General features: G+C 40.7%; 1 protein-coding gene across 2 annotated transcripts in view; it reads right to left on the bottom strand.

Annotated features, from left to right (window-relative positions):
- The window catches only part of CHST11 (carbohydrate sulfotransferase 11), a 205046-nt gene extending 200471 nt beyond the window's left edge, over positions 1–4575 (bottom strand). The window contains exon 1 of one of the 2 annotated variants that reach the window (XM_032222085.1): positions 4407–4575. In XM_032222085.1, the coding sequence (XP_032077976.1) occupies positions 4407–4524 (118 nt within the window). In that variant the 5' untranslated portion in view covers positions 4525–4575. The remainder of the gene's footprint in view (positions 1–4406) is intronic. The other variant, XM_032222086.1, reaches the window with a different exon arrangement.
- Positions 4576–18817: the final 14242 nt, after the last annotated feature.

Genomic DNA, 18817 nt, shown 5'->3' with positions numbered 1-18817 from the left:
GAGAGTGAACTATTGTTTATTGATTTCATCTGTGACAATAGATGTGCATAAAATCAGCAGCTTATGTAAAGTTATATATCTGAGATTTAGGTTGGTTGTGGAGTGGTAGCACAATGAATGATTCATTGAACTCCCCAGTACAGTGTATGAATGTGCGTCTTTTGAAAATATTTGGGAGAGGCACGGTTTCTATGATTCATAAGGATTTATGCCTCAGATCCGCTCTGATTTAACTTTTCATATAAAATTATGAAAATTAAGACTATGCACCTCAGAATCTTCTTCCCATAAGGTCCCAAAATAATCAGATCAGCTGAAATTTAAAAAAAAAATCTATTCTGTTTTGCATCCCACTAGAATAAAAAATAATTAAAAGTTGTGATTTTGTTCTTTTTGTCTGTTGAGAAAGAAATGGGATTTATAGCTTCGTGGTATTTCAGGTATCATGTAAAAATTTAGAGCATCCATGCTTCAGAGCCACATTTTGAAACCATCAATGTCAGATATCTATGGAGCTTCACAGGTAATGGTTGTTCCAAAAGTGGTGTTTTTTTTTTTTTTCAAAAGACAACTGGAACTTGAATTGAATTTATTGCATTTATATGCTGCCCTTTTCCCCGAAGGGGACTCAGGGCGGCTCACAATCCAAGTCAGGGAAAGGGGTACAGATAAGGGTAAAAAAGACAAACAGAACAATACACAATTTAAAAGCACACAACAACCATACCATTCGAGGGGGGGGCAAAAGCTCTTTAGCCCCAGGCCTGTCGAAACAGCCAGGTTTTAAGGGCTTTGCGGAAGGCCTGGAGGGTGGTGAGGGTTCGAATCTCCATGGGGAGCTCATTCCAGAGGGTCGGAGCAGCCACAGAGAAGGCTCTCCTCCGGGTAGTCGCCAGTCGGCATTGGCCGGCGGATGGAATTCGGAGGAGGCCTAATCTGTGGGATCTGATCGGTCTATTGGAGGTAATTGGCAGTAGGCGGTCTCTCAAGTACCCAGGTCCAATACCATGAAGGGCTTTATAAGTGACGACTAGCGCCTTGAAGCGTATCCGAAGACCAATAGGCAGCCAGTGCAGCTCACGGAGGATAGGTGTTACGTGGGTGAACCGAGGTACACCCACGATTGCTCGCGCGGCTGCATTCTGGACAAGCTGAAGTCTCCGAATGCTCTTCAAGGGCTGCCCCATGTAGAGCACTTCTTTGGTTTTTCCTTGAAGATGTTTCGCTTCTCTTCGAAGAAGCTTCATTGGTTCTGACTGCATGGTGGAGAATACCAGGATTTAGATTCCTTGAAGATATTTGGTCATTGGCACTTTCTGAGAGTCGTTGAGGCCATTTGAAGGTTTATGAAGGGACAGCCCTTTCAGCAGTTCCAAAAAGGTTTCACGCCCATTTGCACTATTGAGGTGACCCTCGGTGCACAGATAAACCTCCAAGGGGCCTCAATGAATCTCAGAAAGAGTGCTAATGACCAGATGACTACAAGGAATATAAATCTTTCCATTCTCCATCATTTAGCCAGAACTGAAGAAACTTCTTGGATGAGAAGCGAAGTGTCTTCAAGGAAAAACAAAGGAAGCCTAGTTGCCTTTTGAAAAGGCAACTTTGGGACATGTCAATGTCAGAATTCATCACAATAATTATGGCTCAATTCCCTGCAGAAAATTATGGTATGGCTTTGTGTAAATGTCACCAGAAATTGTGAACTGCAGTGAGGCTCATTGGCTCAATTCCATGTTTTCCCACCACAGTAGTGCCAAAATATCTTAGGATATATAATTGTGATGGCAGACTGACTGCTGTGCAAATCAGTAAGATCTAAAGAAATCCACATTTTGCCCCATGCTGGCACCAAAAATAATTGGATCTGTTATGCTTAAAACTATGGTTACGGCATGGTCCCCAGGTAAAGTTATAAGAATATTATAGGAACCACATCTCAGATTCCAAATAGTTAAGGTACCCTCTGGACAGCTGGATATGATATGTGAGAAGACAATAGCTTCGTTGGGTCTCATGTAGAAATTATGTGAATCCATAATTTAGATCCACATTTTGTACCACAGCAGAATGAGAAACTGTTTGTTCCTGATTTTGTTGCTGATTCCATGCAAATAGCTGTGATCTACCATTTGAGTGTGGTTTCCTGTGGATTCTTTATAAAAAATTATGCAACTCACAAAAACTCAAGTCTGAGTTCCACATGTTTTTGTTATCACTGTGTCAATAATTACCATGCGATAATACATGTGCTCGGCATCTCCCATACAGATCATGCAAATGCGTTGGACTTTTTAACTGTACAATGAACATATGATGTAATTTGTTAGGACTTTTGAGGGGAATCCCATGTAAGAATATTACAGGCTGGATTTCAGGAAGCCAACTTTTCTCCAAACCTTCTCCTCCCAACCCCCAATCCTAAATTCGAGCCACAAGAACTTGGTAACTAGGGCTAAATTATAAATCCGAGGAAAACAAAAACAGAAGAGCCACAGGACCAGAAACACAAAGAAAATCCCTGAGATGAGTGAGAATAACGTTAAAATACCCCCCTCCCCCAACTAGTTGGGAAGTTACTTTCAAGTCCGATGACGATCGGGCTTTATTCCAATGTCCCGCTCGCGATTTAATCCCCCCCCCCATCTACTGGGGGAGGCAGTTTGCTCCCACCCACCCACTCCAAACAGACGAGAAGGTGAGATCCTGCCGGGTTTTCGCTCCCCGGCAGGATCGCAACCCCAGGAAATAAATCCAAAACAGCTTAAGAGGAGCCTCCGCGTCCGTTCTCCTTCCCCATCCTCTCCCAGTCGCTGCCGCCGTAGCTGAGAATGCCCCCCTCCGTGCACATGGCCAGCAGGGCAAAGAAGAGCCGCCGCCGCCGGGAGCATCTTCAGACTCGCCTTCTTCTTCTTCTTCTGCACTAGCAGAAGCAGTCACCGCTACCGCCGCCCTCCTTCTCCCTCGGGACTTGATCGCAAGACAGCCCCGATCACAGCGCGCTCTCTCTCTCTCTCCTCCCCTCCCTCCCTCCTTCTCTCCCTCCCTGCCCCCCTCTCTCATTCTCTCCTCCCTCTCTCTCTGCTCCTCTCCCTCTCTCCTTCTTTCTCTCTCTCTGCTCCTCTCCCTCCCTCTCTGCTCCTCTCCCTCCCTCCTTCTCCCCCTCCCTCCCTCTCTCTCTGCTCCTCTCTCTCCCTCCTTCTCTCCCACCCTCTCTCTCTGCTCCTCTCTCCCTCTCATTCTCATTCTCTCTTTCCCTCTCCCTCTTGCTCCTCTCTCCCTCCCTCGCTCCTTCTTTCCCTTCCTCTCTCTTTCTCTCTCCATCCCTCTCTCTCTGCTCCTCTCTCTCCCTCCTTCTCTCCCTCCCTCTCTGCTCCTCTCTCCATCTCATTCTCATTCTCTCTCCCCCTCTCTCTTGCTCCTCTCTCCCTCCTTCTCTCCCCTCTCTGCTCCTCTCTCCCTCTCTCTCCCTCTCTCCTCTCTCTCTGCTCCTCTCCCTCCCTCTCTCCTTCTCTCCCTCCCTCCCTCTCTCTCCTTCTCTCTTCTCTCTCTCTGCTCCTCTCTCTCCCTCTCTCCTCTCCCTCCCTCCCTCTCTCTCTCCTTCTCTCTCTGCTCCTCTCTCCATCTCTCTCCCACCTTCTCTCCCTCCCTCCCTCTCTGCTCCTCTCTCTCCCTCTCATTCTCATTCTCTTCCCCCTCCCTCTTGCTCCTTTCTTCCTCCCCCTCTCTCTCTCATTCTCTCCCTCCTTCCCTCTTTCTTTCCCTCCCTCCCTCTCTGCTCCTCTCTTCCTCCTTTTCCCCCACCCTCTGTCCTGCTCCTCTCTCTCCCTCTCATTCATTCTCTCTTCCCCCCTCCCTGTTGCTCCTTTCTCCCTCCCTCTCTCTCTCATTCTCCCTCCCTCTTTCTCTCTCTCCATCCCTCTCTCTCTGCTCCTCTCCCTCCCTCCCTCTCTGCTCCTCTCCATCTCATTTTCATTCTCTCTCCCACTCTCTTTTGCTTCTCTCTCCCTCCCTCTCCCTCTCATTCTCTCCCTCCCTCTCCCTCTCTCATTCTGTCCCTCCCTCTCTCTGATCCTCTGTCTCACCCTCCCTCTCCCTCCTTCTCTCCCTTGCTCTTCTCTCTCCCGTTACCTCGCTGCCTCCGTTTCACGCAGCACTCTCCGATGCCCTCCACCTGCGTGGGCCGAGGACGCCGGGGCTGGCAGCCCCTCGCATCCGCGCCAACCCACTGAAGTTCCTTCTCCCCCCCCCCACCACTCCAGCCCCAGCTTAACTCCCCAGCGCGGTGAGGAGAAAGAGGAGGACACCGGCAGCACCCCCTCCCCTCCTGATCACCTCCACCTCGGGTCCAACTCCAGGGTCCCCGGAGAAGCCCTGGACAGGACCGAGCAGGCAGCTGTCCTTACCTGGATGCAACATACTTTGGAAATAGAAGATGACGAGGGCGAAGGATCCCAAGCAAGTGACCAAAACCATCCGACAAATCCGATTGATCCTCATTACTTCCAGCAGCGCCTGCTTCATGGCTTTGTCCCGGCGAGAATACTGTAGGTAGGTGGCGGGGAGGAGGGAGACCCTCACCCCGCAGGCTCTTGCCCAAGAGTTGCGTGACGGAGGAGCCGGAGCGCACGACCGCAGGGGCGAGCGGCAGCCTGGGCAACCGGCCGGCTTCTTCGGGGAAACTGGGCTGGCGCGATGCTGGCGGCGGCGGCGAGAGCTCCCGCCTCCTCCTTCCGCTGCTGCTCTGGAGGATGCCTCGGACAGCAGCAGCTCGCAAGCGCTGCTTCATTTGGCTGGGAGCTAGTCCTAGCCTGGGGTAAGTACCACTCGACTTAGATTGAGGGGGGGAGACCATGTGTAGCCTGCGGAAGGCCCGCATCACCTCCGAGAAGGTCGCCTCGGAATACCATTCGACTCACCCTACTGGAGATATATGGTCGCGCCCGACTGTTTCCCCAAGCCGCCTGGCCGCTTTCTTCGCGGTCCTAAAGCCTCCCGAGTCGTAGACGGATGCAGTGCGCTGGCTGAGGTGGTGTTGGTGGTCTCGGATGGTGAGGAGCATCTCCTCCTCTTCTGTCTGGCCAGGTGAAAAAAAAGGTTTTTCTGGGGAAAGGTGGCCATGCTCTCCTTTCTAAGGTACCCGGAGCTTTTGCTGTTTGAACCCTCCTGATGATGAGTTCTGGGATTCTGAGAAATATTCCTCCTTTTTCCTAGCATTTTTGTTGGATGTAATACAGGTACGGTGACCATATTTTCTTGGGAAAACGCTTGAAAAGGGAGCAGATCTGAAAAGGTTCATAAGCATAAAATGTGTTTGCAATTTTATTTTTTTTTAAAAAAACGTTTAAGAGCACAACCAAGAAAACATTCTAATAAAAATATCTAAAATTAAACAGTATATGTATTAAAAAAAACAATTCAATTTCTACCCATTGTGTCCATTAAGAGTCCATTAAGTGACACCCATAACAGTAAAAGTTAAATGACCAAAATAATGGACAAAAGTGAAGAATAAATTCTTTTTGAAGAATAAATAAATCTAAAGCACAACTTTTTGGAATAAAAGTCTGTCCTTTATAATAAAGGACGTCTGGTCAATGTAAATATAGATATTAGCCAACTGAGGATTTTTTTTCTCTGTATATTTCATGGTCCAGTACAAATATTTATGTAAGAATTTATTTTAAATAGAAGGAGAGGTTTCTTCAGAGAATAAAAGGTCAATGTGGAGCAAATAAATAAATGAAATACTTGCTTGAAATACATTTTAAGAAACTCTTAAAATGCAGCCAAACTGTTATACACATCAGCAGGCTAAGACATTGCATCCAATGAGTATTAAGCAACCTAAACTGAAACAACAACAACAGCAGCAAAAAGAAATATTCTCTTGGTTTTAACTAATTTCAAGCTGTGTTTTATTTTATTTTTGTTCTAGATGTTGTAAACTGCCTTGAAGAGGTGGGATTACTGAGTTGAAATAAATAAACATGACCCAAGTTTTCAGTGTCCTTTGATCAATTTTGGAAGCTAAACTTCAATTGATAAAAAATAAACATGATATCCAAATATCCATGAGGGAAGGAGGAATTGTTCAGCAAAGGAGGACATCTGAATTTCAACAGAGAAATTTCTAATTTTGGGATAGGAAATATGTGAGCACTATCTGGTAAGAACTGAAATAGGGTTAATATTTTTTTAGAAGCTCATAGACCCCAGTTTTTAATTCTCACACTAAAGAAGAATCAAGCAAATCTGGACATTACCTGCATAAGAGATGCAACTCCAATTCTATCACTCAATCCTCAACTTGTTTCTTTTCTAATACAGGGAAATTAAGAAGCTGGAAAACTGCAATTCTCCATGTAAAAAAAGAGGCCACAGTGACAGGCTACCTTGTTATCTACAGATGCTGTCTGCAGATCTTCAGATTACTTATTAATTCTTTCTTTGTTACTTGATGGCATGACCTAAAAAAAAAATCCTTTAAAATAAGGATTTGTTTAAATAAATAAAGAGAAGGCCCATCTTCTGTCTGTCAACAATATTTCTTTGAAAATTTATTCTAAAGACACAAGACACAACATGTTTATAGCCAGGCAGGAACAAACACAGAATAACCATAACTTTTTGAGGCTATGATAGCACAATGGATACTTGCGGAAAAAATAAATCTGAACAACTTGGCTTTTCGATGTTCGAAAATCCTTAGGGAGACTTTTGATGCTACACACCCTAATCTGTGAAAGTAATCGATGCAATGTACTGAATCAGTAGAATTTATGCATGCCTCTGCATTGTGTAATACTGTACTTCTTTCAGCTGTAAAACAACCTCTGCTGCAAAGATTATAAAAGACAAAGGCAGGTAGGAGAGTTTCTCCTTGATGCTCATTTCAATAGCACTAATTTATGACTAGTTCTATATGAAAAACAAATTAAGATAGCAGATCTACATGACTCGAGTGTCCAAATAAATCAAAACAGATATACATGCATTCATACAAGAGTCCAGAATGATTTCTTTTATTTTCTTCTTTTCTTTTTTATTTTCTTCTTTTCTTTTTTATTTTCTTCTTTTCTTTTCCTTTGCCAAACTTTGACATAGCTTATTTCTTTATATATCTCCATTGCTACATATCAGATTAAGACACATATTGTAGTTTGGTATTGTTAAAATAAAACAGGTTAAAATATGGTTTTTTGAAGAATTCAAAGCAGCTCATTTTACTAATATTTCAACACTGCCAGCTCTAACATGCTTGCAATTAATTGAGTTTGCTTTAATAGCAGGGTATCCTATGGACTAATTCTTTCTTCGGGTCAGGAGGTTGTTCCAGTAGAAAGGCATATTCACTGTCATCCCCACAATTTCCTGTATTTTACTTCCTAGAAATTACCATTCTCATCCCTGGTATGATATAAGCTTACTTAGTACTGAAGTTCTCTGTCTTGTCCTCTTTTATCTCTGTTAATATCAAATTGAGAAGTATACAACCTGAGGTTATCAGGCTTTAACTCATTTCATTCTATTATTGTTCAGTTTACGATGAAATCAAAATTAGTTTTCCCTGGTCCTGCTTGATTTTTCAAGCATGTGGGCCTTCTAAAGACCAAATGAGCTGTCACCCTAGAAAAAAATGAGGTGCAGATCTCTTGCCTAATGATGCAAAATGTGTGGCATGCTATAAGAGGCAGATTCTTGACCAGTGAAAATATCTAGGATAGGCAAATGTTATTGTTTGATGGTGTTAAAGGTACTGTCACAGGATGTAAGCTGTTCCAACTAAAGCTGCCTTTTAGAAATTGACTGATGATGATTTTGTCAATGCCAATGGTCTTTAAGCGGTGCTTCAGATGTTTTGGGTTTGCATCCAGGCACCTACTATTACTACTATTGATCATCACACAGCCAGTTGTTCAGACTGGCTTTGGCATTTTTGTCTACCTATCGAGTTCTCACCAAGGACCCGGGATAGGAAAATCTGGGTTTTTGAAGGGGTTACAGATATCGTCGCAGGATGGAAGCTGCTGCTGCTGTTTTTGTTGTTAATATTGATTTAATCTTCAATGTGATTCACAGTCTGGGGCTGGTAAAAACCTAACAGTTCAAGTCCTCACCAAGGACCCAAGAGCTCTTAAGACATTATTATTATGCCTGACTACTGATGATTCTGAAATTCAGCAATGCCATTATTGAAAACCACTAAGTAAAATGCTTTCTACTCATCCAACTCCAGGGTGGTATTCAGCAGGTTCTGATCAGTTCTGGAGAGCTGGTACTGGAAATTTTGAGTAGTTCGGAAAACTGGTAAATACCATCTCAGTCCCAGCTGATCGGGAGGGAATGGGGATTTTGCAGTATCCTTCCCCTGCCACACCCATCAAGCATGCCACACCCACCAAGTCACACCCACAAAACTGGTAGTAATTTTTTTTTGAATCCCGCCACTGTCCAACTCATGTACTTTTAAAGCACCCATTCCAAGTTGTGTTTCTGATGTCATAAAAGCACAACAAATTGTGAATTATCAAATATTTATCACCAAGTTGACTGATATTTTCACTGTCAGGGAGGAGGAGAGATGCTCTTGGAATCGTATACCTCAAGAGCCCAAAGAACTACAAGATCTGACAGAGTTGGCATGCTCCATATCCCATCAATTAAACAGTGTCATCTTATGGGACCCAGGAAGCATGCCTGCTCTGTAGCTGCATTGCCCTGTGGTACAATCTCCACCTCATATTGGGTTGGCCCCAATCCAGCTGGCTTTTAGGAATGTCTTGAAGAAATGCTTCTTCTCCCAGGCATTGAATAGGATGTTATATTGAGCTTGTTTTAATTATGTGGTATGTGTCTTAGTGTGTTTGGCATAATGTGTTTTATTGCTTTTTCCCCTTACTGTGATGTTTTTAATCCCAACTTGGTTGGCAAGTGGGTGGCCATGAGTGGCCATTTAAATTGAAAGAATGTATGAATGTACTGCTTTGGCTACCAGCAACACAAACCCACACAACTTTAAAATAAAAGAATCTACAACGTATAGCTGGCAAATAGCTGATTCAATCAGATGGACCCAAGCAGAACAATTGACAAAAGGAAGTTATTCTGTCTGTGAGAATATAGATCTGGAAATCTAGAATCTCACTATGCTAATATTCATTTATGGTGCTTTGTAAATGTTTATTATAGTCCAAACTAAGTTTATTTTCTATAGCAAGTTCATGCTGAAGGTACTCAGTTTCTGAATACAATAGATGTGCAAATAAAGACCTTATGAATTTGAAACAGATGCTGGTTGCAAAAAGATAACAGATGATAAAATGATGAGTAAATTTTAAGAAATATATAGAGCAATGAGGAAAGGAGTATTGTAGCTTGCTTGGACAAGCTATTGTTAATCCCTATGTTCTCATCTCAATAATATAAGGTCTCATATTGAACAACAAGAGGGCCTTGAGATCTCCATAGTTCAAATTTTTGCCAAGCCTTAAACTTCAAAATAAAAGCCTCTTTACTTAAAGCTGCATATTTAGGCAATAGAGTTTTATTAACTGCAGGCAGACAAATTTTGAAATGGCCTCAAAACCAAATATTAACTTGAAGTCGTCACCCTCCACTTCCAGGGGCACATCCTCAGTGCCTGGCACAAAGCTGCAGCCTCCGCTTCCTACGCCCCCTGCTGGGGATGTGTTAACGAAAGAATTTTTTCTGAGTAATCTAAGCGAGGCTCTTAATGCACAGACAATTAAAATGGAAGATAAATTTAGAGATAATAGAGAGGAGGGAAAAGAGGAAATAAAAGAAATGAAAGAAGAAATTAAAAGTGAAATTAAAAGTGAAATAAAAGGACTTAAACAGGAGTTGTATGAGAAATTTGAGGCTAAGGTTGATAAAATTAGAGATGACATGCTGAGTCTTGTAACTGTATTAACAGAACATATTTCTGGAGTGGAAGATACTCTAGAGGTTCTTAATGATGCCAATGCTAACTTGACATTGAAAACAGAGGTGGTGGAACAAAAAGTGGAAAATGCTGAAAAAGAAATTATTATGATACAGTACCGACAAATGGAGTTCGCATTAAGAGTAAGGGGGCTGCGTGAGGAGAAACAGGAGAACCTGAAACAGATCCTATCGGAAGCTTTTGACCGCCTGATGGGAAGACCAGGGACCAACCAAGGCTGGCAAATTGACAAAGCTTACCGCGTTAACTCCTGGCTGGCAAAGCAGAAGCAGCTTCCTCGAGACATCGTTATATATTTTACTACAAGAGAGTTCAGAAATATGGTACTGCAAGCGTCTTATAACACTAAGCTTCAAATTGGCGGTGAAGACCTGGCTGTTTTGAAAGAGATACCACCTCAAATGTTAAGAGCCAGAAGAGACTACGCTTTTTTGGTCGAAGAACTCAGAAATCGTCAGATACAGTATAGATGGGATGCACCATTCGGCATCATATTTACATTTGATAAGCAAAGGTACCGCCTCAACTCTGTATGGAAAGCCCGAGATTTTTATTATAATATATTGAAGGCCGGACACCCTGCACCATCTGGACCTAGAGAAAGACCACAAGAAGGACAGGATAGACAGCAAACTATACAACCACCAGACAAGATGGAGCATCTCTCTTCTCTAGAAGTGCAAGGTGCTATGGAACCAAGACCTAGCCGTATGACTACTAGACGTATGGAGAAACAAGCTAAGAAGCAACAGCATCAACAATCATCGGCCATCGATCAAGGAACTACAACAACAAATCTGGAAGCAGTGGGAGGAGCTAGACCTAAGGTTAAACAGGCCGTGCAGGAAGCTCTAAAAATGCTTCAACCAACCAAAGATGACAACTAAGATTTTAACATGGAATGTCAACGGACTGAACTCTCCACAGAAGAGGAAGAAAATATTTCATTATCTTAAACAGTTTAAGAACGATGTAATTTGTTTGCAAGAAACTCATATCAAGTCAACTGATCAAAATATTTGATCAACTCAAAACTTGGTCACATTTTGCAGCTTCTGCTATGGAAAAGAAGAATGGTATAGTTGTATACTTAAGAAAAGATATGAAAGCTGAATTAATAGAAGCAGATCCCTTCGGAAGATATATTGCTTTAGACTTAATCTTAGAAGGGAAAAAGACATTACTTTTGGGAATTTATGCTCCCAATCAACAGCAAGATAGATTCTATAGAAATCTTCATGCTAAATTAGTACAGTGGGACTATAGTTCCTGTATACTATTGGGTGACTGGAATGGAGTGATAGACACTAAGAGAGATAAGAAGATTTCCCGCCTAAATACCAAGATGCGAGCAAAGTTACCCAAATCTTTCTTTGACATTATGGATGATTTTGAATTGAGAGATATCTGGCGAGAAAGAAATGCAGAGGAATATGACTTCACTTTCTTCTCGGACAGGCATCAATCCCTTTCAAGGATTGATTTTATTCTAACCACTAATGATTTGCTTTCTAGGGTCAAGAAAACAAAGATTGGCAGCTAGAGTCCTTTCGGACCATAACCCAGTTTGGATGGAGTTGGGAAGGGTAGTGCAGGCAAGAAGGTTTTGGGAGACTGAATGAAAATTTATTAGATATGAAAACTATATTAATGATTGTAAAAAATTACTATCTGAATATTTTGTTTTGAATATGAATAAGGGTACATCTATGGAATTTGTATGGGATGCAAGCAAAGCGTATATGAGAGGAGTTTTGATGAATATAAATAAAACACATAGAAATAAGCAAGGGGTTAAAACGAACAGAACTGGAAGAGGAAATTAAGAGAAAAGAGCTGGAGTTAACAAGGAAACCAGACGATACAAAGGTTAAGGAAGCTATTAACATATTAAAATCTCAATTCGACATGTTGATCTCTGACCAGGTAGCTACTAATTATTATATGCAAAACACAATACTTTTTGTAATGCAAACAAACCTGGCAGATGGTTAGCTTATCAGATTAGGAAAAAAAGGAAAACTCGAAATATATCTAAACTGATTTACAGAGGGAAGGAGGTGTTCCAACAGGAAGAGATTCAAAAGGCTTTCTGGGAATTTTTTACAGAACTGTATAAAGGGGATAAAATTAATGGTTTAGACATAGACAAATATTAGACAAGGAGAAAATACCTTCAGTTAGAGAAGAACACAGGCAAAATTGAATCAACCAATAACCTCGGGGAAATCCTGCAGGTAATTAAGCAATTAAAGCCAGGGAAAGCACCAGGTACAGATGGCTTGACAGTGGTTTACTACAAAAACTTACAGTTAGAAATGGTAGAACCTCTTAGAGAATTATTTAATATGATTCAAACGGAAGGTAAAGTCCCTCCATCTTGGAAGACAGCGTTATATCTTTGATACCCAAAGAAGATCAAGATACTACTCAACCCAAAAATTATAGACCCATTTCATTACTGAATGTAGATTATAAAATTTTTACTAAAATATTAGCAAATAGGTTAATGTTGGTCATTCAACAATTGATACATACGGACCAAACAGGTTTTATACAAGGGAGACAGATGAAAAGTATGTTAGATTAATTATTAATGCATTAGAATATTTGGGAAAGAACAACCAGATCCCTGCTGCGTTTATATTTTTGGATGCTGAGAAGGCCTTTGATCGAGTTAATTGGCAATTTCTGTTGAAGATACTGCAAAAAATGCAGATAGGAGATAATTTTTTACAGTCAATTAAAGCAATATACCAACAGCAAACAGCACAAATCATAGTCAATGGAAGTCGGACAGACTCTTTCAAATTGGAAAAGGTACAAGACAGGGCTGTCCTTTGTCCCCATTATTGTTTATTATAACTTTGGAAGTATTGTTGAATAAAATACGGGGCTTGGATGGTTTAAAAGGGATCAAGATTAGGCAGCAAGAATATAGAGTCCGCGCTTTGCGGATGATTTGGTCATAATATTGGAACAACCGCAGGAATCCAGTATGATTTTAATGAATATGATTAATCAATATGGTCAAGTGTCGGGCTTTAAAATAACTTAGGAAAAACGAAAATATTAGCTATAAATATGAATATTAAACAAAAGGAAGAATTAGGAGTGATGCTAGGATGTGAGGTAGTTAAAAAAGTCAAATATCTTGGAGTTAACATTTTAACTTCAAATGGGAAATTATATAAGCATAATTATGAACCACTTTGGTATAGCATACAGACAGAGATGAAAAAATGGGAGAAATTGCACTTATCTTTGCTGGGTAGGATAGCGGCAGTGAAAATGAACATTTTACCAAAATTTTTATTTCTCTTCCAAATGTTACCTATACTTAAAAAAGATGCGAACCTTTAGAATGGCAGAAGGGTATCAACAAATTTGTGTGGGCAGGAAAGAAGCCGAGGGTAAAGATGAAAATAATGCAAGATGTACGTGAGAGAGGAGGATTGAAACTACCTAATTTAAAACTATATTATGATGCAGTGGCATTATCTGTAATTAGTGATTGGATTCATTTAACTAATGATAGAATATTGAACATTGAGGGACACGATCTGGTATTTGGTTGGCATGCTTATCTGTTATTCAACAAAAAATTGGATAAGACCTTTAAAAGTCATATTTTAAGAAATGCTTTATTGCGGGTCTGGAAGAAATATCAATATAAATTAAATGACAAGATACCCATGTGGGCAATTCCTAGACACGCAATTGAAAATATGAATACAGCACAAAAACAGGACAGAATTACTTACAGACAGCTTCTTACCTCGGAAAGGGGGGTATTACAATTAAAATGTTTAGAGGTATTAAAAGAGGAGAAGGTAGTTCAAACATGGTTCCAGTATGGGCAATTACAGGCTAGGTGGAAAATAGATCAAAAAATTGGTTTTATTCAAGTTGAGGATAATCTGTTTAAACAAATAAGAGATCAAAGCTTAATGCATATAAAGAGGATATATAATGTATTAATACAGATGGATTCGGAAACAGAATTAGTTAAAGATTGTATGATAAAATGGGCTCAAAATATTGAGGAACCAATAATGTTGGATACATGGGAAAGAATCTGGGTAAGAAATGTGAAATTTACACAAGCTCAAAATCTGAGAGAAAATTTTTACAAGATGTTCTATAGATGGCATTTAGATCCTAAAAAGTTGGCTTCTATGTATCCGAATGTACAGCCTAAATGTTGGAGGTGTGGTTCTCTCGATGCTACATATTATCATATATGGTGGACCTGCCAAAAGGTTAAGGCATTTTGGATAAAAATATAGGTGGGTCATGCAAAATGTTTTAAAAGAAGGATAAAGTTTAGTCCTCAGTTATTTTTACTAGGTATATGTACTGACTTTACAGTGGTAGAGACCAATTTGACTCTGCACCTGATAACTGCAGCAAGACTGTTGGTGGCGCAATATTGGAAGAAGGAAGACTTGCCTACAATCCAGAATGGACATTGAAAGTAACAAACTTAGCTGAAATGGCTAAAATATCGGCATATCTCAAAGATCATTCAAATGAGAGATATAAACGAGACTGGAAAAAAATGGATTGACTATATACAAAATAAATACGGGACTAAGAAATTCCAGTTAGCCTATGCTTAAGATCAGAAATGATTTAAACTGTTAAAAGTCAGTTCAGTAAGAAGAAGCTAAGGTCATCTAGAATGTCATTAATTTCTTTATTTCTTTTTCTCAATAGATTTTAGACTGTGTTAGTTAAAAATCCATACCGTGTACGGGTTCTGGGAAGTCGGGGGGGGGGGAAGGAGGAGGGGGGGTGGGGGGGTGGAGGGAGGGAGGGATACACACAACAAAAAAAAAATGTACTTCAATGTCTTAATGATTGACAAATGATGACATATTTGTGTTTTTTTTTAAAGAAAAATAAAAAGTTGAAATTTAAAAAAAAAAAAAAAAAGATAAACAAGAAATATATAGAGCAATGAGGAAAGGAGTATTGTAGCTTGCTTGGACAAGCTATTGTTAATCCCTATGTTCTCATCTCAATAATATAAGGTCTCATATTGAACAACAAGAGGGCCTTGAGATCTCCATAGTTCAAATAGCCTCTAGACTTCATTGAGTGCCAGAGGATTTTAGGGTTGGAGTAGTTATAGTGTGGGCTGGTTACAGTCCTTACTCCACATGGAAGAATCTATGCCCAGCAGGATAGTTTAAGATGAAATGATAAGTAACTAACAGCATTACAGGAATGACAACTCAAGCTAAGACAGTTTGATGGTTCAGAGCAGTTGAGAATGTCAAAACAAATTGAAGCTTCCATAACCAGACCAATTACTTAACTAAAGACTCTTGAAGAGTCATTCATAGCCACTTTTTGTAATCTTTAACAAGATGGCTATAATGCCAAGGGAACTGAAATAGTCAGTGTCATCTGACAATTGAATTGATCAAGGAGCAGGAGAAGGAGGAGCAGGAGGAAGAGGAGGAAGAGGAGGAGAAAAGAGGAGGAGGGAGGAGGAAGAGAGGAGGAGGAGGAAAGAAGAAGAAGAAGAAGAAGAAGAAGAAGAAGAAGAAGAAGAAGAAGAAGAAGAAGAAGACAACAGATGGAAACATGACACTCATAGAAGAAAACACAAACCTAGTACAAAACCCATCCAACTTGACCCATTCTGATGCAACACTATTGGTGCTAAGCAATCGTTACATGGACTCTTCCTGGAAGAAAACATGCAGAGACATAGAAAAAGAAGCCATTACAAATGTCCCTTAAAAAGTAGCACTGTCCAAATACTTCTGTGATAGATAGAAAATAGCCCCAAACCTCCATAGGGAAAAAAAGGCGAGTGTTGGTGATAGGAGATTCAATTCTCAAGGGAACAAAACCATCCATCTGTAGACCAGACAGTCAATTCAGAGAAGCATGTTGTTTCCCTGGAGCAAAAATCAAAGATGTGGCTGAGAACCTAAACAAAATAATAAAACCCACAGATTACTACCCTTTTCTACTACTACATGTAGGAACGAAGGACACAAAAAAGGACTTGGAAAAAAATTGAAGTGATTATGAGCAACTAGGCAAGAAAGTCAGGACTTAGGTGCACAAATTAGTTTTTTTCAACTGTACTACCAATAAAAAGACCACATCCGGTAAAAGAACCCGGCTTCAAAGTAGGGGAAAAGAGGATACAGATGAGCACAAACCAGTTAGCTTGAAATCAGTATAGACCAGCAGTTGATTAAGCATTAGAAAAGAATCCATTGCTTTCCAGGAACCAATGGAATTTCTCAATCATAAATCATGTCAAACCAATCTAATCTGGCTATCCTATCCCTTCAGACTGGTTTGGAATAATGGGCCGGCAAGATGAATTTCAAAGGTAGCAAGTCTTAACATTAGTTAGGAAAAGTAAAAAAGGCAGATGGATATAGAAAATGTGGGTGGGTGGGGATATGCTGGGCTGGGGAATTCTGGAGTTGAAGTCCACGTAGTTTAAAGTTGCCAAAGTTGAGAAACTCTATATACTATGAGAAAAGAGAAGAAAAAAACCTTGGGCACGGAACTGTTGCTTTTGGAGGTGACCCTGAATCTGATGTAATGCCTAGCTTTTGCCTCAAAATGAAAGATCCACAAAAAGTGAAATACTAATATCCAATTGTTTATTATTCATGTGGCATTTCCATTGCAAATTGGATTTCAATGGTTAATACACACTCTGTCCCCAAGCTGGAAGGATTGAACAGAAATAAATTTCAACAGAGTAACTGCAAATGTGTGTGGGGGGGGTGGGAGGAATCCATTGCACTGAGTTGCTACAGCAGCCCTTGTGTATTTATTTATTTAATATATTTTTATACGGCCATCCATCTCATACGCACCTTCTAGCTATCATTTAAGAAAGAATAAAAAGATGCCAATTTTTCAGACTATAAGACGCACTGGAGTATAAGACGCACCATGATTTTGAAGAGGTAAATTTTTAAAAAAAAGTTTTTGCACTCTGAAGGCTTCTCAAATACTCTGCAATGCCCCCCTTTTTTACAAAAAGGGGGGGCATGCAGAACTTTGGAAGGCTTGTAGAGTGCTCCTGGGGGCTGGGGGGGCGAAAAACGACAAAAAACATCCTGTTTTTGCAAAAATGGGCTTTTTTTTTGCACACAAAAAGAGCATGCAGAGACTTTGGGGAGGCTTGTAGCATGCTCCTGGAGGCTGGGGGGGGGGCAAAAACGGCATGGCTTTTTTCTTTTTTTCTTTTTTGCCCTTCCCAGCCCTCGGAGCTCTTTGAAAGCCTCTCAAACCCTCTGCATATCCATTTTTACAAACGTTGGCAGGGTTTCGGTAGACCAAAAATGCTGTATTCAGTGTATAAGATAAACCCAGATTTCGCTCTCTTTTTGAGGGAAAAAGGTGAGTCTTATACTCCGAAATATATGGTAGTGCATCTTATACTCTAAAAAATACGGTAGTTGTTCTATAGCCATGATGGTGAACCTATGGCATGCAGAGCCCTCTCTGCGGGCATGCAAGCTGTCATCCCAGCTCAGCTCCACTGTCCAATGCATGTGCGCTTCCCATCGGCGAGCTGGTTTTCGGATTTCTATTGTGCATGCGCAGAGGGCAGGGCACATGTGAAGACACACCTGCATGCACCAGAATTTGTGTGTAGGGAGTTGCCACACATGCATTGTGGTTGTGTGCACTGCATTGGAGTCACATGCATATATTGGAGCGGGGCGCAATCAGGGAGGTTGCCCATGCATTTGCGTGGCGTGACACACATGGGGAGGTCCACATGCATGGGGGAGGGGGCACACAGGGGTCATGTCAGGGTTGCGCACACATTGCGTTATGGGGGTGTGCATGTGTGCGGGGACTTTCGGCACTTGGCGACAAAAAGGTTGCCATCAACTGTTCTATAGTATTGGAATGAATAAGGTTCCCCTCAAAGGTCAATTTAAGGAGAAAATAGAAAAGCAGATGTACAAGCAATAAAATCACTTCTGAATTCTAATTAAGTGCAACTTCCCTACTTTCCTCCATCTGCTAAGAAAATATGGTACTTTTAACATTTAAATAATATGAGGCAATATTTCAAGGGAAGGAAGAGAAATTATGAAATCACATGGAAGCCTTATGAGGTAATGCAACTAGAATCACTTCACACATTATATCCAGCCCAAAAAGTTTGCAAAGCATTATTCATTAACGTGGGCAAGTTAAATAAACACAAAATGATTCTGAATATTCTGCTTTGGAATGCTGTCATGAATAGAATAACCATATTCCATTCATCTGAAAGAAGGTTGTTGGAAGGGTGATTTTTTTTCACTGTTCCCAGCAATAAGCTACTAAATGTTAGGCAACAGTTGAAGGCTATTTGTAAATCAATGGGATGAAATATACAAAATCAGATGAGTAGAACCACAGTTCTACATAGATAATGAAACTCTCTAGGTGTTTTGAAAAGGTTGGTTTGCCAATAATTGTTCCCATGCTTTTAACCCATTATCCTGATGCAGAAACTAAGTAGGGGAAGCATTTGCTGATAACATTTTAAGGGAGAAAAAGAAAAAAGAACATTACCAATTAAAACTGTAGAAGGTTCAGAAAAATTATGATTAACCTTCTAACAGTGGCTATTCACAGTTGTTGAAGATGGCACTTAAATTATTGCATTGGGAATGTGTACTGTATACATATGACTAAGTTCTCCTTAGCCTTTGTTACTTCATTGGAAAAAATGAATGTCTTAATGAATGTAGATTAATGTTTTGCAGTAAAATTAGTCTTCATGGGGATTTAGTAAAGATTGGTACACCATAGCCCTTTCCCGCTGTTTTATTTACAGAAAGTGGGATGGAGATCAGG

The sequence above is a fragment of the Thamnophis elegans genome, chromosome 7 (genome assembly GCF_009769535.1).
Source record: "Thamnophis elegans isolate rThaEle1 chromosome 7, rThaEle1.pri, whole genome shotgun sequence".
Classification (NCBI taxonomy): domain Eukaryota; kingdom Metazoa; phylum Chordata; class Lepidosauria; order Squamata; family Colubridae; genus Thamnophis; species Thamnophis elegans.
The sequence above is the reverse complement of the archived record's forward strand: the minus strand, read 5'-3'. Positions and strand labels throughout refer to the sequence as shown.